Raw genomic sequence first — 21825 nt, 5'->3', positions numbered from 1 at the left:
AGGTTAGCTGTAATGTTGGTTTTTCCCCCCCTCTGCAACTGGTACCCCTTATTATTTAAAACAAGCTTCAGTTTTAGAAAGCACCTCATCCCAGCTGGCAGCACCCAAAGCTTCGCAGGTTTTTCTCTTTACGAGCAGAGAAGAAACACAGCCCCACAGAAAAAGAGACCCTTAAAAACCGTACAGAAGGTCAGCTCTTTATTGTGTGGGACATTCACTTGTCCTCTGGCTTGTTGAAGCAGTAGGTCAGACAGCACTTGCCACAGTAGTGCCTGTCGAAGTGACTGGCCATGAAGACTCCGGCCCCACACTCCTCCGACGGGCACTCCCGGCGCAGGCGGCTGATCTTGCCGTTCTCGTCCACCTGGGAAGGGCAAACAGGGAGAATCTCTCAAACACCTTTAGAAGTGATGAGAATTCTGACTATTTTTCATCGGCAAAGCAGTTTCTGTGGTAGTTAATGCAAGCTCAGAAGTGCCCGGCTGCAACAGCGGGTTCCTCTTTCATCAAGCAGCTGGGATATTTGCAGATGGAAGGACTTTGAATATTAAATACACAAGCTCTGCTGAGAGCTGAGTTTTCATCAAGTTTGGTATTTCTACCTACCTTGTAGTACTTGAGCACTGCAAGCTTCACCTTCTTTCTCTTATGCTTGTTCTTCTTGGGGGTGGTGTAAGACTTCTTCTTTCTTTTCTTGGCACCGCCCCGAAGTCTCAGCACAAGGTGAAGGGTTGATTCCTGTTAGTAAGGCACATGAAATAGGCTCAGAATGCTGTCTCAAGGCACAAGGAGCATTTAAGCAGGCTTGTTCCTTTTATCCAGAGAAAGCAGGCCTCAAGTGCCAGGCACTTAGGAAAGCTCTTAAAAGGATTATTTGCTATTAAGGTGACCTCCCAAGCCCCCAGCATCAATACTGCCACCCAACCCTAAATCCACTGATTTGGTTGAAGACATCTGACACAATTTTGAGCCTGAGCAGCAAAGGTGACCTCAGCTCTGACTGTCCCAGCTCCTGCCTCTCCTACTCACTTTCTGAATGTTGTAGTCGGACAGTGTGCGTCCATCCTCCAGCTGCTTCCCAGCAAAGATCAGCCGCTGCTGATCCGGAGGGATGCCTAAGGGTGACACAAACCGGGAAATAAATGAGGAACGTGCACTATAACATGCTGCAATAAAAAAAAATTGCTGCAGACAATTACATCTGAGCAGGACATAAATCAGTCCACGAGACAGATATATATCAATGTAATATATAAGAAATATAATGTAGGAATTTATATCAAAGCATAAATAGTATATATAATATTTATTATTTATTTATTTATTGCGATCACTATATAATAATGAGTAAGTGCCTCTTGAACGTACCCTCCTTATCCTGGATCTTCGCTTTCACATTTTCTATAGTATCAGAAGGCTCAACCTATTTAATTAAACAGAACAAGAGAGTCAAAACGCGCTTCGCCTTTTGCTGAGCCCAGGAAAGCCGCGGAACCACGAGGAGCTCCCGGCACACCCCCGGTGCTGACACGGCCCTTTCGGCCCTCACGGCGCGGCCCGAACCCCGCCGGGCAGCGCAGGGCCGGCGTTTCCCCGCGCATCACCCCGCTGTTCCCCCGCATATCCCGGGAATTCTCCGCGCATCCCGGTATCTCCCGGCGCATCCCGGAGCACCGGCAGGCAGCGGCGGCCCGGCGCGGCGTTGTCGGCTCACCTCGAGGGTGATGGTTTTCCCGGTGAGGGTTTTGACGAAGATCTGCATGGTGAGGGCTGTGCGGGCGGTGCGGGGCCGGGGCGCGGGGTGCCCGCGCTGCTCGCGGAATGGCGGCCGCGGCGGAGAGAGGGCTGTGCCTGCGCGCACGGGGTTTCCCCCCGCGCCGCGGGAGGGGCGGCAGGGGCGCCGGGACTACAGCTCCCGGCATGCCCCGCCGGCAGAGCCGCGCCCGCCAGCGCTGGGAGCTGTAGTCCGGCTGAGGGGCCGGGGGGCGGGAACCGCGGCTCCCACAGTGCACCGCGGCCACACCGTGAGGGGAAGAGGCGGGAACGCCGTGAGGGGAGGAGGAGCCGCCATGACGCGACGAGGCGGGGCTGACGTGACGGTAGGAGGAGGAGCTGCCATGAGGGGAGGAGGTGGGACTGTCGTGAGGGGCGGGGGGAAAGTTGCCATGAGGGGATGAGGCGGGGCCGTCGCGAGGGGAGGAGGAGCCGCCATGACGCGACGGGGCGGGACTGTCATTTGGGGAGGAGGAAAAGCTGCCGTGAGGGGCCGAGGCGGGATTGTCGTTTGGGGAGGAGGATCCGCCGTGAGGGGACGAGGCGGGGCTCGCCGTGAGGCGATGGGGGCAGCTGCCGTGAGGGGGCCGCCGTGATGGCGGGTCCCACCTCCCCTCACAGCGGCTGGGGCGGGGAGGGTCCTCCCTGCCGTGAGGGAAGGGTCTTTCAGCCGTCGGTGCCGGTTCCTCTGCGCATTGTGGCGGCTGTCCGTGGGATTATTGTTTTCGGGACGGTGGGTTTTCCAGGGAGCTGTGTATCCGCGCGTTCGCCCTGCAGCGCGAAATCCCAGGATTCGGTGTCCCGGCCCCTGAGAAGGCGATTTCAAAACACCTCACGGGCACTTGGCCACCTGTGATTCCCTGAGATCGATGCCAGGTTTATATCTGGGTTCGTAGGGCAAAGATTTTTAAAATTAGAAAAGCTATGGGAAGGTTAAGAATAAAAGAGTTTTGAGAGTCACTTTCACTGGTTTGGAAATTACTCGTTGGGTGTTTTTTATGCTTATGAATGGAATATGGGAAAGGCTAAAGCAGAATGAAGACTTACTTGAATACATGAGTGCTAGCTGAGGCTATTTTAACAATTTCATATAAAAACATAGAAATTCGTTCATTAACTCATCTCCTGGAGCCTGCTGGGTAACAACTCTCTTCTGTTTCTCGCCATTGACTAATTAGAGTAGTTCTTCCCAAATCATGGATGTTCTATTTTCTGTGTTATCACTTGAGAAACTGCATGTTTTAAAGACCCTCAACCCCGTCCTCCATTCCTTCCCAAGCCATGAGGCTTTGCCTTTTCTTCAAAGGAAATCCCTTCTAACATAACACAGCCAAAACGGCACTCACGGAGTTTATTCTTTTATTAAATCCTAAATTCAATATCAGCGTAGCCCAAACAAGCAATATCAACATCTCCTTCTCAAGGACATATTTTGGTTGCTATCAGCCTTTCTCACGGCATTGCAGACTCCAGTTTTGCTTAAGACTCTATTCTCTTATGCTATACTTAAAAACTACACAAATATAAGATTTCCACAGCCTTCCTTGGCTTAAAAAACTGTAATTACCAGAATACTAATTTCTTTCATTTTATTGTGGATGTCAGTGCCACAGTTTCAAACACAATTACACTAAAAACATGCTTAAACTCTAAGCCCTATCCCTTCCCTTAACTTCTGTTTTTCTGGTTCTGTGGGATAGGATACCATCATATTTGAATTTCTAGAAGTGTGTCTCTTCTGTATTTTTGGTTTGGAGAAGACATGAAGGTTTCAGAGATACTTTTTCATAATCCAGTGTAGATTTATTTGAACTGGTGAAACCCCCCCTAGAGCAGTCTGGTATTAAATGGATGTAATGGGTGCCTCTCTGCTGGAAGATTTCTGTGGAGAGAAACAGCCTTCTTCAACTCTAGCCCATATTTCAGTTCTAAACTGAGATTCTAAACCACCTTGTGTGATGCTGCTGAAATCATCCTTGTCCCGGTATTTAAATCATCATGTGAAACAGTGTTTCTCAAGCCGTGCTTTATGACCACCTTGGCAAGCATGAAGTATTACCAAATACAATGTGGGTAGACAACACTTTAGGGTGGAAGAGTAAAAAGCAGCTTCAAGGGTTACATGTTTTTATCTCAACCCTTGAGTTTTTCTTATTTTCTTGTCTCCCCCATCCCACCGTGGGAGTGGCGAGTGGCCGTGTGGGGTTTAGTTCCCAGCTGGGGTTAAACCTCAGCACAAAGTTATAGAGCACATTAGTAAAGCTGGATTGTTTTTAATACCTCATCTTCTTCAGGTTAAACTGTTCTTTCATAGGTATTCTACAATATATTTATTTCGGCTTTACCAGTGATATTTGTGGCCACATTTGTACAAAAAACATTTGAAGTGAGTACAAATATGCCAAATTTCTTCATGTTATTATATTTCCTGGCCATAATTCAGATAATTTTAAGGGAGGATTTTCAGATTATCATCTCTTCTATGTTTCTTTATTTTTCTCATTCTATGAGATTTCTACTTACAGAAAAAACCTATTCTTTATGTATATATATTTTCAAGTAAAAGGTTAGATTTTAATGTCACCGCTTGCTTTTCCACAGTGTTCTGGGAAATTGGTCATGATCATTGTGGGGTTTTATGGTGAGGGAAGGGAGAAGTAAATACACAAATACATAATGATCTTGGTATTTAATTTTTCATAAGATTACTTCTTTTTGTTGAACAATGTTCTAACACTGCATTAATTCACTGTCTCAGTCAGCAGTGGATTAGAAAGCCACACTTTTTATTTCTGGGAGCTACAACCCTGTCTTTTATCTGAACCCATCACAGAAAGGATGGTTCGGGCTATTGGAGGAAATGAGCAAGGAAAGTAAACACAGCAAAACTTGAATAACAAACTTTCAAACCTGAAATTTTAACCCACATTCCAGCCTATAAATGACTTTGGGTTCGGTGCTCCTAGTTTATGATGTGATCTGAATGAAAGCCTTTCCTTCCCAGCGAGCTGCACTGAGCCTTCTCACGTGTTGCAGAGCTCCCCCAGGGAGGTCTCTGGCTCGGCCCGAGGGGCAGCTCTCCCTGCCCTCACACACAGGTTCCCTCCGTGCTGCTGCAGGAGCGTCCCATGGGGCAGCTTCCCACGGGGAGAGCTCTGCAGGCCTTGGCTCCTAGCAGAGCCCCCATAGGCTGGCTCTTGGGCAACCTGCAGCCTCAGCACTTACTGCTCAGCCCACGAGAAAACAAACAAAGCCCTGTTTGGTTCCAAGGCCTGTGCATTTTCAGAAAGGCTCTTTCTGCACTGCCAGACCCAGCGGCAGCGGGAGCCCCAGCCAAGGGCAGGCAGCTGCAGCAAACCACGTGGGCAGCAGTGCCAGGTCCACAACTACTCTGCAGGCCAACTGACACACACCTGCCCGGGCTCAGCTAAGGAAAGGGCTCGGATTTACAGGCAGTGTTTCTGAAAATTAGGGTTTCTGCATCCACAGGTGGTGATTTGCATCTACTGTGCTTTTTGTGTCTTGCTCCAGTAAACTGCCCTTAACTTCAGTGCCTGCAGCTCCCCAGTCGTTCTCTTGCTCTTGGGTGTTTCAGAAGTGATTTTGAATGTAAGCAGGGATTTTGGCCTCTAGGTTTTTTAAATTAAAATAAACACTATTTTCCTCATGGGTCTTTAATTTCATCACCTTTATTTTTTTTTCGCACTCAGGATTTGTAATCCTCTTAGAAATCAGGGAATGATTCTGCAGTATGCTTAATAAGAATAGTAAAAAGCTTTTTTAGGGCAAATGCAGGATATTTATATGTGGGTTTGTTTGGGTTTTTTCCTTAGCTGCATTGTTATTCTAAATGATACGCCCAACACTTTGGTAGAGTGGAATAAGACAGCAGTTGCTTGTGCGGAAAATAAGCATGAAAAGTAATCTCAGAAAATTGTATCGATTTTCTCCTCACGGGATGGAGTGTTTGAAAATTCGCCTCTCGAGAAAGACGCAAGGCTGATGAACGTGTTTTCTGGTAGTTGCTCTGCGTAACAGCAGAGGGAGCGCTTACAGCAGGCAAGTGAAGAATCCTCTTAGCTCTGTATGAACTGTGGGAAACACTGAGCATCACAAACAGCGCTGAGAAGGATTTTACCGCCAAATATCAGGGGTTTTTTACATTTAATATGTCCATCTAAGAATGTGTGCGAGTTTGTATTTTGTTTAAAGTGAATTCTCAGTGCGGAAGGAAGCTCTGGAATGGTGTGGAAATGGCAGGCATCCACCTTCCTTTCTGTTCTTGCTTGGGTACCTCGGGTGTGTCCTTGGTGTAGTGCTGGAGGGAGAGACTGCACAAAGCGTGGTCTTTGTGGGGTTTTTCCCTGCTGGGCCATCACTGCAGTCATAGTACAAGTAAGATTATCAAGCTAATCTAACAAATCCTGCCCAAACACAGCAAATGTCAGCCTAGAACAAAGGTAGGCTTTGGTTACGTGCTGCACCTGGTGCTTGGGTTGCTGTGGGAATTGTCTGGTTTGAGGAGCACATTACCCTGTAAGAGCCAGTAGAGGGCCTAGAGGGATTGTTAGGAAAGGGATAATTCAGCCTCAGGGAAAGGAAGATGCCCGACTGCAGTCACACATTGCCTGGGTGCCTGCTGGCAGAGCCTCCTTTAGCTCTCAGCCCACAGCCAGTATCAACAGGAAGAACACTGAATGTCACTTGCTGTTGTCACTGTGCTGCATGTTCCCAGATAGCAGATAGCTCTGTCATGAAGCTAGATGTAGCTACTGCTGCTTTGTTTCAGTTTTAACACATTTTGGCACTCTTTAAAAGCTGCTGGGCCATATTTATTATGTGGATAAATCTGCAGAGCTAGGACTCACTAGAGAACTTCAGTTAAAAGAGAAGAATTTTAAGTCTATGGATACTTAAATTATTGTGTGGATGAGGAACAAGGAAAGGTCTGCAAGTTCACTTTTCAACACGCAGAATAATATGTCCTATGAGTGTAACCCTTAGGTTAAATATATAAGTGTAGAGGTGTTTTCTGAAATAAATTAGTGTTAAATATTTTTTTTTTAGCCAGGCCTGCCACTTAGTGGTATGTTTCCAAATGCTCCTGAAGTATTACTGCCCTGAAGAGCTTGTGATCTATGCAGATGTTATTACGGATACACTTATTCTACTGAGCATTAGAACTGCTGCCTCGAGAGTGGTTCAAATCTATCAAAGTCTGGCCAGTTTGGTGGTGTCTGAAGGGTGTTCAGTGTTGCAGACTCTTGGGTTGGTAAGGAATGCAGGGAGAATAAAATGATTGTTTTCCAGATTGAGCTGGTTTTAGCTGCCCAGACTGCTATTATTGCTGTAACAGAATTAGAACATTTATTACTGACACCTGATCTTCTCCTTAATTCAGGTTGGCAACACCTGAGTGACCACAGACTCCTGCACTTCCTGATGATGAAATGCAGAGCAGCTGAATTCCATAGCAGAGCTCATTACAGAGTCTGGGAGCATCACACAGGATGAATGCAGAGGTCAGTGGCTCTCTCTTCCAGATTATATAATTTAATTTAATTATGAAGTTCTAGAATTTTGCTTGTGACCAACTTGCATTGTGAAGTTCAACCCTGAGATACAATTAAATCCCAGGCAGAAGCAAGGGATCCCAAAGTGTGGCCAAATATACTTTGTATGCCAGGAATAGAGAGAGCAGGTGTAAACTCTCACAAGTAGTAATACAGCCTCACATGAAAAATGGACAGTCCATGCTAGATGGAAATGGATTTATTATTTGATGTATTAATTGATACATTGCCATGCCTACTGAAACTTCAGGTTCAGTTTTCTCATTTCATTTTTCTGCTGGTGGACGTAATAATTTTATTAGTGCTGTTTCCTATATATGTAATGAGTGACAGAAGATCCTTTTCTGTTTGTCACGCCCCTTATAAATGTTTGACCTCAGATACACTGTATGTGTCGTAACTCAATTTACAGGGTAACATGCATCAGATTTTGTTCAAAAGCACGAAAACAATGGATGGAAAGGTCACTCACTGCCATTCTTAGTGCACAAAAGCTGACATCATGCAAGAAGGCAGTGCAGATGTAACTGCCACGCTCCCCAGAGTGATTCCATGGCTCTGGTTTGATGTTTGCAGCAGCTGACAAGTGAAAGGCCTTGTTAAATTGAAGAAGATGGTGATGGGCCAAACCACAAGGTTTGATTCTTTTCCTTTCTAGCCATCTCCAGGGGGCAGCAGGGAATTCTAGCAGGGATGCACGATCAGGTGGCAGGCCTGAGGCTTCTGCTGTTGGCCTATTTTGTAGGCCAGCAGTGGCAGTTTTGTATTCAACGTTCCTTAGAGGTTGTAGAAAATCGTGCTACATATGAAAAGCAATGCAGGTGCAGTGTCAGATGGACACTCTCTGGAGCAAACAGCTGTTGCTGGGGAGGACTGTGCTGGTGTTGCCTTGTGTGCCTCTTTTTCCTTCACAAGAATTTGGTGTCTCCCAGTCCAAGACTCAGTTGCTAATCATCCACTGGGATTTAAAGTGACTTAGGCCTGTGTGTTTTATTCAGCAACTTCAAGAATTTTCAGTCGCTTCATCTTTGAAAAACATAAAAACTGTCATAAAAATTCTCTCTAGCAAGGTGACAATACACTTTGACCTAGAGCCCATAAAAGCCAAGTAGTATTTTAGTAATATTTGAACATCCAAAGTTATGTCTAAAGAAGAGGCAGAATTTCATGAAAGCTAGAGACATCTGTAAATGCCCCAGCAAGTTTGGAGGCACAGTTTTGTAAGGAATGGAGTTTGTAAAATACTTCAAGAATGAACAAAATGTACAGTTACACAGCATCATGGTCCTGTGCAATTTATTATTGCCAAGCCCTGACCAGCTGATTTAATTATTTCTCTACTTGACTGGTGTGCTCCACTCACAGCCTCCAAATGCACACTTCACAAAGGTCAGCCACAGCTTTGATTTAAGGAAGAAATTAGCACTGAATGAGAGATTAAAGGTACTGGAATGAGAGGAAATGTGAGCTTAGTCACATAGCCTAGTGCCCAGGACACTTACCTGGAGGAGGAAATCATAAGCTGTTCTTCCTGCTTCATGGAGTTGTTCTGTTTTAAAATTAATTCATTATTCATCTCCTGTCTTTAATTCATTATTCACTGGAAAAAGTACAAAGCCCATGCAAGATCTGCTTCCAAGTGAGTGCCCTTACCACATATAAGATGGTTTTGCTCCACTCCCTGCTAAGACATTTCATTGGAGCTTGAGGAAGTGATAATATTACTTTTATTGCAGTCTTGTCTTTGTGAGATGGTTTTTTATGTTAGTCTGGCAAGTTTTATGGAGTAGAGATGGCCATAACTAAGCTTTTTGCATGCTTTGATCACTAAGCTCTTATGTGATGTGAGAGTCAGGTTTGCTGAAGTTATCCACAGCCAAATAAAATTTTGTGATACAGCTTTTACAGAATGCACATCACAGGTGGGACATTATCACTATAAAAGAGTTTGTATTGCTAAACAGATAAATGGTAAATGTACTGATGAGAGTTCATATTGACTGGAGTCTGTAAGTGATATTCATTGGGACCTCTTAAGGGAGATCAGGATATTCAATTTTTTTATGCTGTTCCTTCAAGGACTTCCCATTGTTTCACTTCTTTCTTCTGTCTTTCTTATACCCCCCATGGGCCAGTTCTCAGCAGGGAGGGAGCAGTGCTTCCCTGAGGGCAGATTAATGATCTTAGCACGGTGACCTAATCCGGTAAACCTGGGCTATTTCCAGCCCTCGGTAATCCCATCGAAATCCATGACTCACACCGGGGGGGGGGGGGGGGGGGGGGGGTTTGGCCTTGTGCCTTTCCCTTCCCCAAACTCCAGGACCATGAGCCTCCTTTCTGGTGTGAAACCTGCATTTGCATCCCTGCTGGAAGAGGCAGCACTGGTGCACCTGGACAGTTACCTCCCAAGCACAATTCCTTATGTCCTAGATGGATTAACACTGTTTTGAGAGGTGGTTTTGAAACTTCCAGTTACACTGAGAAATCCTGATAGTTTCATTCCAAATCCATTGGTGGAACCTGCCATCCAGTCACAGTGCTCCAGACTTCATTAATTAAGGCTTCTCCCTGGGCTGACTAAGCCATAAATTCTGGACTGTGTTTTGCTCTGGTGATATTCACTGACTGTTCTGTTGGATAGCTGGAAATGGAAAAGTAGGTTATCTCTGAAGAAAGCAGAGCAAAAAAATGAAGGATTAGTTTCTGAGCTTTGGTGGTTGGGTCTGTCAAGCCTTAACTCCAGTCGTTCTCTATTTTTTGCTCAACAAAAATAAACATAGTCTAAATTATTTTTTTTAAATAGTGCTATAAATACAGTGCAGGGGCCAGGATTAGCAAGCATGCAGCTGCTGAAGGCTGTTGGGTAAGCTGGAGTAAATTAATTCTGAATGAAGCTCACATTGAATGAAATTTTAAAGGTCAAATCATTTCCCTGTAACTCACCATTAACGCCTTGTGTGTAACTGCAACCTCTAACTAACTGTGCTCCTACTTCAAAAGTAATAAAAAAGAAAGTGCAGTGTCATAGTAGCTGTGCTTATTTAAGGAATATCAGCACAGACTATTCCATACTTGATGTTCAAAGTGATAATTGCTGAGAAGCAGGCAGAGTTGCCCAGCCCTCCCTCCTGTAATCAGCAGAGCAGCAAGTAGCCAATTACAGTCATTTTGATCATAAACCATCGTGAGAGGGGGGGGAGGCAACCCACAGAGTTTCATAAACTGTAGGAACACACAACCTTGTAAGCACAATGCTATTTAGAAAAAAAAAAAAAAAAGGATTTCTTCCAATAAAACAATATTGGAAAAGAAATCTCCGCTGGATATCTTGTAAAGATTATTATTTCTTGCACAGCAATGGCAGCGAGACTACATTCTCATTTTCCCAGATATTGCTCAAATACCAAGAGGCAGACAGCAAAGATGAAAAGAAAGCACAGTACAAATATTGAAGTGGATCTGCAAAGGTCATTGATAGACACTTTTGTTCTGGTTACTTTTCTGAATTGTAAAATGCATAATGAAAAGAGCAAAGGGTGGGAGGGACACAGCATAATAATCTGAAATTTCCAGAGTGGATTATTCCGATTCTGGAGATTAATTACCAGTTAATGTGTGTGTCTGAGTGCTATCAGGACCAGAATTAAAGTGTAACAAATGTGGCTGCATTGTGAATATAACCTGGGTGTGTCGATAAGCTGAACAACTACTCGTCTGACAGTCTTGAGTGTTAGGTTATTTTCTGCATAATTGAACAGAAATAGAAGGTGGCTGTGATAGCCCCAGCACCTACGAAGGAGGTCAGACCCAGCCCAAGGCACCTGGCCCAGATGGACTGTTCGTTTCCCGAGGCTGCTGCTGTCACACGGCTCGGGGTCAGAGCAGGGGCTGGTGCCGATGGCTCTCAGCCGGGCCGGAGCCCTCGCCCTGCTCCCCTCCGCAGCTGCCGTTGCTCAGGCAACGCCATCGTTCGGCAGCACGAAAACACAGAAGGAAACTGTAAAGAGTGGGAGGAGAAACATCTCCCAGGGGCTGTAGGAAGGGTGGAGGAAGGAGGAGGGAGAATATCAGTATTTCAGAAAAGATGCTTGCCCTTGTTGTAGAGACAATGGTGCCCGAGGCTCCTTCGAAGCACTTCAGTTAAGCTGCTGTCTAAATTTCCCATTTGGAATAGCTTCTTTCCCTCCCTTGGCTTTTGCAAGAGATGAGCAGATTGAATGAGGTGACGTGTTCATATCCTCCCGGAATGGCATCCTGAAGGAGTCATGTAGGTGCCTTTACCTACATCCTCTTTTAGGAGTGAGAAAATACGAAAAGAACAAAAAGCACAACCCCCCACACTTTCCATTAACATTTCTGCAACTGCCTTTGCAGTATCGATCTCATCATCAGCCCTGGGGAAGGTGAGGACTTGTTACTGGCGTTTCTTTAGACTTTCCACTGATGAGAAACGTTTCCTGGTTCTAAACATTGCCTCCTCATTACAGTTTGATTTAATAGCTGTTACTTTTTATTTCATCAGTAACAGAACGTGAACACTCTGTAGGCTTTAGTGCAGTCTGTCTTTGCAATTCTGATTCCCAGTTAATTAAAATTGATTGCCTGAACTGACATTTATATTTATCACATCTTATGAAGGATCCAGGTTTTCCTTCACATAAATTTTACTGTTGCTCTCTGTTGGCTGCTTTGTGCAAAAAAAGCTTTGCATTATGTCTGATACAGTAAAAAAAGCATCTTGATCTTTAGGAGTTGCATTTCAGTCAAAGTTAGTATCAACAACTAGATTTCTCTTCTTAAATGTGATGAATTATATTGTTTGGATCAACTTGCTTGTTTTCACAGTTGTTTTTGGAAAATTCCAGAATGAATTCTTAGAGTGTTGCCAACAAAAATCTTGATCCCAACTGTATGATTAGCACTTCTCATGTTGGCCAGTATTATTATCTCATTACTTCCCTTGTAGAAAATTTACATGTGTTGTCTCTCGTCTCAGACAGCAAATTCCTTGGAGCACTGATTGTCTTTTGTTCTATATATAGTGCCCTGCAGATGAAGTCTTGTTCATGAGCAGGGCTCTTGTGCAGCGTGGTAATAGAAATCATAACCTCCTCCTCTATATTTTTCCATTGAAACCAGTGGCAAAGGCAGCAGCAGAACAAGGATGTAACAGAGTTGTCTGGGCTGTGGAGCACCCCCAGGCCCTGCAGGGTGCTGGTGGAAGTGGCTTTGCCGCTGCTTTGGAACAAATATTCATTCGAGGTTTCACACTTGCCTCCATGTTTGAAGTTCATCTCTTGATGGGAACAGTTTGCTAAGTTTGTATCAGTCCCTGTAGAGGGAATTCTTCGGGATGAGATACAGAGTTTAGAACACGAAGGGGAATAAATAGAATTTATTAGATCAGGGGAGGGACTGGTGAGATAAGTGGGAAAGTGTCAGAAAGGAAGGAAAAGTTATTTAAGAATCACCTGGGAGATAATGAGGGAAAGAGCAGGACAAGAGAGCTGGGGAAAGGGGTGGTGATTCTGTGCTGGGAACCCAAGGCACTTGACTGGTGTTTAATGCCTTGTGGCAGAGCATCCAGGATCTCACATTTGATGGAAAGCTGCAACTTTGTACCACGAATGCGTGATATTATTCCATAAAAATGTGTGTTTCACGTCACCAGGTACATAAATGGTTGGTTTCCTTTTGTTACCCTTCCCATCAGTGAAGGAGTGGATGGCTCAGGAACAGGAAGGGTGGAGAGGGACAGCATATGGCTGCACAGAAAGGAGCTGAAAGAGGAGTAAGTGGAGAAGGAGGAAAGAGAAGAGGAAGGTTTAATATTGTTTTTGAACTTGGAGAGGATGCAAAAATTTAAGGAATCATAGGCAATCCTTGAGCTGTGACAATCAGATAATGTGGAGGTTTCTGAGTAAAGAGCAAGAAAGCAACCATGAATTTACAAAAGAAGAAGGAACGTCAGAAGACAGGCATATCTTTATTTTTCAGGTAGAAAAGTCTGTCATCCAGGGGCCCTTCAGGTAACAGTGTATAGCTTTTATGCCTTTCCTCTTTAATTCCTCTAGGGGAGTCTCTTGTTTTGGGTTTGGGGGGTTTTTTTTAGTATACAAAAAGCTCCTTTTCACTTCTCAGTAGAAGGAAATAGAGAAGCCCAAAGAATGAATGGAATTGTTTACAGCCATAACAGTATGGAAATGAACTGAAAACTCAGAAAGGTTAAATGATGCCGGTTCTGAGGAGGTATTTCTTATCAGTGTGAATTTTATGGAAGTGTTGCTCAAGGGAGAGTATAGTTTTCTCCTTTGGGATATTTGAAACTGGAGTGAGGAGCAGACCAGAGAGATGGTGGTGGTTTCTAACCAGTGCCATGTGTCGCTCAACCAGCAGAGCTTTGCTTGCATTTGCAGCAGGTCTGTACCTTTAACTGGACTCCCAGACCAGTAATGCTGCCTCAATTTGCATCCCAACAGTTGCATTCCAGGCTGGGAGCAGAAGTGCCATCAGGAACTGGCAGCTGCTCGTGGAATATTTGAACGTGGAGGTTACATTCAGGATTTTCCTTCAGCGCTGGGTATGGGTATAAATATTCTTACGCAGCAGGATTAATACGTCCCTCATTAGTTGCACATGTCCAAATCCTCTTTGCATTGAGACACTTACAGGGTGGGTTTAGTTATTCTTAGGGTTGATCCTTTGGCAAAAAAAATGTATGATGGGGTTTAATAGTTGTGCACTTGCTTCTGCTAAGCCCAGCTATTAAATATACTTCTAATTTCCATTTGGTGACTATAAGCAATTCGTCCTCATAGCTGTGGTTGTAGGAACAGGTTTGTATTTTTCATCAGCTAATGTTTCCAAATTGAGTTTTGTGTCATCTCCAGAGAATTTGAGAGCTGAATTTCTTCCTCATTCCACAGTTTACATATGGCAGAAGGTCTGTTTGAAGAGGGACAGCTCAATGGTCTTCTCATTCTAAAATGCTTCTGGAAATTGCCCGTTTGATTCGTACACTCGTAAATTTAGATTCTGTTTGTCACACACGAACAATGCTGAATTCTCTTGTGCCTTCTGGGAATATGTGACTCTTGGAGGTGTTTATTCTGCTGGGTTTGGAATGACAGATCCGTACAAACAGCAGTTTGTTCTTTCCAGAACAGTGTGTGGTGCCATTGTCTGCGAAGAGACAGTAAGTCTGGATGAGGAATAGGCATGAACTGGAGCATTACGTGCGTGTGCTTCTGAGCTGCAGGGAAATAGGGTTTCAGGGACATAGGGATTCACGGTTTGGAGTCCAGATCTTGGCACAACACACACTTTTAGCTGTGATTAAGAAGGTGAATCACAGCCTTTGCTGCTGGTCAGAATGACCACAAGGCTTAGAGTCGCGTTCGCAGCCGAGACCTACATTTTGTGCCTTGGGATCGGCTGTTGTGTAAAGGTGTGAGAGCAGCAGCATAAACAGAGCAGGTTGTGGGTTTAGGAGCTTGGGCGAAATGTCACCTTCGGCTGCTGGTGGCAGGAAGCTTCTGAGCACGGAGGTTGGCACCGCTGAGTTTGTTCTCCGGGCAGCAGCGTGAGAGCTGGGGCGGGTGCCCGCAGGTCCCGGGGTGGGATGAGAGGCCAAGGTGCTCCCTTGGACCTTCTGCTCCTGCGGAGGTGGGTGGGCTGTCCTGGCCCACCTTTAGCTGCCGGGAGCGGCAGTGGGGAAGACTAGGTCTAAAGATCTGTTTCCAGAGCTTTGCTGGACGTTGCGGGGTACCCGTTTCCGCCTCTGGAAGGGAAAACGCCTGTTGGAAGAGCAGAGGTGTGAGGGATCAGTGAAGTGCCGGCAGGTGGTGCCCGAGAACACCGAGTGCGACACTGAGTGTTGGCTCCGTGTCACCGGGCTCTGCTCGCAAGGACCTCCGCTGGCATGTCTTCGAAATTAATCCATGGGACTACAAGTAATGCACCAAACCCGCCGGGTTTGAACCGAAACTGTCTGCAGGCTGCTTGCAGTGCAGGGACAGGACAGGGACAGACAAGCACTGCCGGATTCCAGAGCCTAGTGCCCAAGGCGGGAGGGAAAAACCCCTCCATTCCGATGTGGCTTCACTTCAAAAGCAGTGACTTGTCTGAAACAAATGCGTGTGGTGAATAAAACCCTTATAAAGCCTTCAGAAGGCCGGGCCACTGCAAAGAAATAATTGCACGAGTGTGTGAAGGGGATGGTATGTCAGGAATGATTTTTGTGCTTAGTCATGCTTTGCAACGTGTTCAAGGATTTCTTTGCTCCTGTAAATATTGGGAGGAATAAGATGGGATGCCTAGATGTGGGTGCTTTCTTCTCTGGCTCTCAGCACTCAGGTGAAAACACAGAGGGATTAAAGATGGATTAGATAAGCATTCTTGAGGGAGTAGAGAACTCTGGGAACAGTCCTCTGGCCTAGTAATTGTGAAGGATGCAAAAAGCTGCTTGGCCCTTTTCTGGTTGGAAAAGCACAGTATTTATGTTGCTTTTATCTGATGTGCAGTTTGCTGCTTTCTTGTTTGGTTTGGTTGGGTTTGTCAATTTTTTTATCCCCCCCATGTCTTTCTTTTTAACTCTCTCAGGTACCAAATGGGTCTTCATGTTTCTGCTGAGGTGTCCTTTCCCTGATTTATCCCATGTGACCCATAAATGAATACTAAAACTGTCATGCAATGCCAGTTTGTCAGGATACAAAATTTTACTTTTAGGCAGTTTATTCTCTAAGGCAGAGTTCTCTGCCTGATTATTTCAGAACTTTATTGCTGGATTCAGTGGGAAGAAAGCAAGGCCATGCCATGAATATACTTTGTGCACCCATTTTGCTTTAATCTTGTATATTTGCTAGATGATGGGTGTGGAGGATGGTCAGAGGATGTAATTATTATGTGTTAATTAGTGCCCTAAAGCTATATTTAATTAAACCCTTCATAGCAACAGATTACAAATATTCCTGGGAAATAAATTCCTCTTTGAGCAGCAGGGCTGTTGTAGCTCAGCCTGACTGCAAACCCACAGACTGACATCCTGCACCATCCAACAGCTGATTTTTCTGTGGGGAGAGATAAGAACAGGGGGAACAAAGGGCACAGTGTCAGTGTCACCATTTTAGCAGCTGAATCCATTCTGTCTCCTGCCAAACAGCCTATTAAACCTTTTAGCATTGTGCTGTCTGTGACACTGGGAGTTGGGCCCATTTGGACTAATGGCTTCACTGGGAAAGTAGCAGGAATACCCTTCATTAGTCCTACACAGAGAATCAGGCAGAGTACATGGAACAGAATTTGCTTAAAATATGTTGTTTTCAGTGTATTGTACTAACTGCCTCTGTTTTTAACATGGAGCATAAGTGGCATATCACTAAAGTTCTGCATTGGATTGAAAGGATGCAATTGGGGTCTATAATTTCCATTTATTTCACGGCTTCTGTCAAACTAAGTGACCCTTTACAAGCCCCTTTTTCTCTTTTCTTCCATGTGTCCTCTTTTCAAAGTGCCCCTCGTAATTCTCAGTGCAGTCCAGGATGGCACAAAGGAAATGTGCCAGGCTGAGCAAACTCCATCACTCAGACAAGTCAAAACATTTCCTCAGCCGTGCTACACTTTAGGCAGTGACATGTTACCCTTTCATAAGGTTTTCTTCCTTATTTAGCAGTACTTCAGAAATGCACTGTTTGCTTAGGCACCACCATTTGTTTCACAAAAAACACTGATGCTAGTCAAGAACCCAAACTTGGTTTGGTTTCCCTGAGTACAAATACTATCAGAGGTTTAAGAGTTATGGTATTCCTTAGAAACAGATCTCAAAGACTTTCACCCTGCTCAGTTGGGACCCCGAGTTCCTATGAAATTGCAGAGTGTGAGGTACTGTAGGAATGTGCAGGGAGTGAACTCTTATTCATGGTGAGATGCCCCACTGTGCTGATCCAAAAACCTAATCACACATAAAGGAGTCAGAGGTAGACGTGTAGTCTGTGAATATTTAGTGAGAATTAAAAGTAAAACTGTGGCAGTCAAACAGATCCTGTGAAAGTGTTGCTACTCACTGTGCACACTTGGAAGAAAAACCTTTGATTAGCAGGTGCTTTTGGAGTCACTGGAAGAAGAATTCTGCTGCACAGTTTAGCATGTAATTCCATGAACAAAGCCAAGCCTCAGCCTCAGCAAGGCAGACTTGTGCTCTAGATTAACAAAACAATGAAATAAAAAATAAATCCTCAGCAATCGGTGAGTAGAGAGGGAAACCTGCCCTGATTTGCTGTAAATGCAGTTCCTCCCCACTGTGTCCCTGGGTCATTAGATACTCTTTAATCAGGTGCTGTGGGAAACACCTCAGCAAACCCACACTGGCATTGCTCTTGTCCACACTTGTCATGCCACACTATGCAAATGTTGACATTCCCACGCATTTGTTCCGTGCATTTCTCTTCTCTTTAGCTCCCTCCCCAAATACTTCAATAATTAAACAGCTTGTAACCTGCAAAGATCTATTGGCCAGTCAGTGACTTCCATCTTTTGTTGTAACTGGTGCCAATCTCCGTGTTTTAAGCATTGGGAAAGAGCTGAAGCTGTTCTATTACACGGTCTAGTTCCTCACACCCAGCTGGTGTTTGCAGAGGCACTGCTGTGCTTTGCACATCCATTTCCTGCCGTCTTCCTGGTAAAATGAAGTTTTCCTCTGCCAGGCTTTCAAGTCACCAGATGCTAACGAGGCAGGCTGAGAGGTCTAAGCTGATAGAAGATTTTGTCCCCAAAGCTGCAGTCTGGGGAAAACCCACAGTAAATTCCTGGTCCCCATATGCTGTTGCACAGAACAACATGTGGTGTCCTGCCATCCTTACCAGGGAAGCAGCATTTGGGAGGGTGAGCTCTGTCTGGCACTAAGAGGATGGATTCATTTCTGCAGCAGCCATCAGTTAGTCTGGTATTAATTCCAGGCTCTGATTATTGTGAGCTTGAGGCTTCCGGGGGAAAAAACCACCAGAAGAGAGAAATTCAATGTTTCCTCTCCTAGCGTGTGCTTTAAGGAAAGGAGGTATGCAAATTCCTTTGGACTTCTTTATTCCAGACTGCAGTTACAGCTGCCAGCACTCAGCCCTTTGCCCCGTGGTGGGCACTGCAGTGCATCTCAGAACACTGACTGCTGCCACAGTCTGTGTCTCACTCGTGCACTGGGTTTGCTTTCATTTTCAGAACAGTCCATCCTGAATTTCCTTGTCACTCTGAAGGCTTCTGCATTTGGGTTTACTGAGCAAACTTCCCAGCTCCTCCTTAAAGGCTTGCAGGAAGCCTTCCTGCTGAGGCCCCACTGTTAGGTAATTGAGGTTATTGTAACACCTTACTTGAGGGGCATACAAGAGAACAGACTCCCTCTGATATTCCAAAATAAATGCTGACACAGTTCTTCAGTTAAAAAAAGTTTGTCAGAATATTTTAGAAACTAACAATTAGATGCTAATATTTCTAGACTAACAGGAATAGAAATTAGAATTAATGAGTCCTCTGCAGGTACATCTGTCACATATTTAAGGATATGAGGCATATTTCATGCTCCCAGCACTCTGCCAGCATTATGCAACCCTCGCAATAGCTCTGCAGTAAATACCAGTCTTGCTGTGCTGCTGGAGAAAATGAAACTGGGTTCCCAGGCATGACACCAAGTGTGTCTCCCCCTGAAGGCCCTGGATAGAGATGTTGCTGGGCCCAGCTGTGCAGTCGTGTGGCCCGCTGGACTCGCTGGCATTATTTGTGACTGGGGATGTCCTTGTCCAAACCACCCTCCCAGTGCAGAAGCCCTGGCTGCCATAGCTCTTCCTGCCCTGGGTGAGTGCATCGCTTTGCACTTGCTGAAGCCCCAAACACACAGAAGCAGCAACTCCCAAATATGCCTGTTGAGCTGCTTATGGCTCCTGGGATAAAGACAGAGATAAATGCTGGATAAATATATTTGCTTACAGAACGAAGTTTTAACCTGGAATGACACTGTTGAGTGCTAATTAAGTGACCTGATTTGTCTCTGTTACCATTCTCCCTGTGTACAATTACAGTGATAATTGCACTGTCTCAGAAGAAACTGGAAGGATAAATATTTCTCTGGTGCTGAGACAGTGTTGATCCAACGGAAATAAGTCTTAATGTTTTCTCTGAGAGAACGAGAGTACCCAGCTAAGGTGCCAAGCACTGCTGTCCTTGGGATGGCACAGACACTGACAGGGGCATCCTGTGTTCATTCCAAATAAATTGAGAGGTACTGGGCTCTTCTCTTCCAGTCTTTCCATGATTTACAGCATGCCCATGAACAAGTTGGCCATGTTAAATTCATTTAACCTGAAACGTCTGAAAGAGTTGACTCATAATTGGGAAATTGTTTGAAATTTGCTGCTTTTACTCCTTTGGCTTACTCTCATTTTCAGTCACAAGCAATATAACTGTTGTTATTATTACTATTAGTAGTTTTTGATGTAACACTTAAGTATAAGGAACACAGGCAGGATAGTTTCAAGAGCTGCTGCAGTTCTGCCTGTGAGATTGGTGTTGGCAGGCACTGCATTTACTTCCCCAAACCAGAAGACCCACTCCCAATTGCTTTGAGCGTGGTCCTGGGAGATGTTTGGGCTTGTTTTAGAGCTACCACACTTCAGGACAGGCTAATTCCGTGTGTGAGCATGGCAGATGTTTTCAGGCATAGAAGGGACCCCAAAGAGAAGCTTGAATTTGGATTTTAACTTCCCTCACATCTAGGGCCTGTTTGGAGGTCTGTGTGAATCCCTTTGAAAACTTAATTTCTGAAGTTCAGTTCTAGGCCTGAATTTTCCCTATGCTAGAAATAAGGAGAATTTTTGCCCACCTGGATGTCTGGTGTATATTCTGTCTTTGACATCACTGTTGGCAGACTTGGTAGAATGGAAAACCTTTCATTTTGTGTGTTAATGGAACCTCCATTTACCCTGTGTGATAAAAGGCTTTTGTCATGAACATAGAAAGAGTATGCCTCATATTTGTGTTCTTAAACTGCATATAATAAATTATTCCTTATCCTGGGAAAGGGGGGACTGCACTTCATGGAAATATTTTGATTTCCAGAAATATCTCACACTGCCCCTGAGTTCAAGAATACCTTTTTTTTAAGGATATAGAAATCAGAGCTGTTGATGAACTGTTGATGTCTCACCACTGTTGGTGTCCTGGACTAAAGAAACCACTGTACTTCTCTCGCTGTTCTTTTGCTTTGTTTTTGAGCTGCAGCATCTGAAAAGACCATTTTTTAAAAAGGAAAAGTAAACCAAGGGTGATGCCATCCCGGGATAGTCCTGCTGACTGCAGTCACTGCTTTTCTCCCTCAGGCCGTGTCTGCACTGGAAATTACAGTGCAGCTTCCAGGGATCCAACCTGACCCTGAACTAGATTGTCCAGAAACAGGGAAAATGAGCCCCTGGCAGAGTCTCCTCGGGCTGGCTGTAGCCAGAGAGCCTCTGGGGCTCAGTCAGACAGGCCAGGCTCGTTTAAAACGTTTGGGCTTCTATACCCTGTATCTCAGGCTTCCCTAGGGATCTATCCAGTTCTGCTCTTCCCTCTTTAATCTAGGGAGAATGTTCCCTGTGTGTACAGGAAAAGCTTTGTCGGCTGTGAATAACAAATGTTAGGTGGGGCCAGGAGTTTTGGTACAATATCTTGAATTTCTTAAGGGCTGCACTATTATCACTGACCAGGCAAGAAAAGTGGGAGGGGATCATGTCTTGTGTCCGTGTTCCATCTAAAAGAGATGTTGAAGCTGCATCAAAATAGCAGTAACTCTGTTTTGATGCTACTAAAATAAATTCCTGAGAATTGATGAATGAGAAGAAAACGTTTTTAATTCTTTTGATCTAATCTGTGGAGTTTAATTAGGTATCCAGTTTTAAATCCAGTTATGTTTGCATGTGGCTTTAGCCCTGCCTCTTAATTCAAGAGACCATGTGACCATGTTGTTCTCTCCATAAACAGCCTTTAAGGTTGAAATGCCCATCAGAAATATCATTAGTTTTCTTTGTAACCTTTTTTTATTTTATTCCTGTAAATTTGTTTGCTAACTTTCTACAAACTGTGAGTAAGCTTCACTTACAAAATGGAAAACCAAGCAAACTTAGTCAGCCAAACTGACTCTTCCTTGCTGTTCCTCTTTCTCAGAAGTGCATCTCGGGTTGCTCAAGGGCTGCATTGTCTCTCTGCCTCCTCTTTACAAAAAAGATTTGGCACCTGGCATATCACTGCCATTTGTGAGGATTTAAATTGTAGAGGGAGTGAACTGAACTGGGCAGTGTTCAGCACCCTGCTCTCAGCCCAGGTTGTGTCCTTTAGGCCCACTGGGCTCACAGCTGTGATTTGGCTTCAAGGAGCAGCTTCAGCAGTGAGAATAACGACAATGGGAGCAGAGACTGTGAAACCCCAGAGCAAGGGCTGTGTTTGCTCCTGTGCAGTTCAGGTG

At 44.8% G+C, this 21825-nt stretch overlaps 1 protein-coding gene across 1 annotated transcript; it reads right to left on the bottom strand.

Annotated features, from left to right (window-relative positions):
• Window positions 1-176: 176 nt before the first annotated feature.
• RPS27A (ribosomal protein S27a) lies at window positions 177-1879 on the bottom strand. The gene is made up of 5 exons (XM_032684135.1): window positions 1715-1879; window positions 1369-1423; window positions 1030-1115; window positions 607-738; window positions 177-364 (listed from the first exon to the last, which is right to left on the bottom strand). Exons 1-5 carry the CDS (start codon window positions 1760-1762, stop codon window positions 215-217), a joined length of 471 nt encoding a protein of 156 aa, XP_032540026.1. The 5' UTR covers window positions 1763-1879; the 3' UTR covers window positions 177-214.
• Window positions 1880-21825: the final 19946 nt, after the last annotated feature.

Source organism: Chiroxiphia lanceolata, chromosome 3, assembly GCF_009829145.1.
Source record: "Chiroxiphia lanceolata isolate bChiLan1 chromosome 3, bChiLan1.pri, whole genome shotgun sequence".
In the NCBI taxonomy this organism is placed as follows: domain Eukaryota; kingdom Metazoa; phylum Chordata; class Aves; order Passeriformes; family Pipridae; genus Chiroxiphia; species Chiroxiphia lanceolata.
Note: the sequence above shows the minus strand (reverse complement) of the source record. Positions and strands in the feature narration are given on the sequence as shown.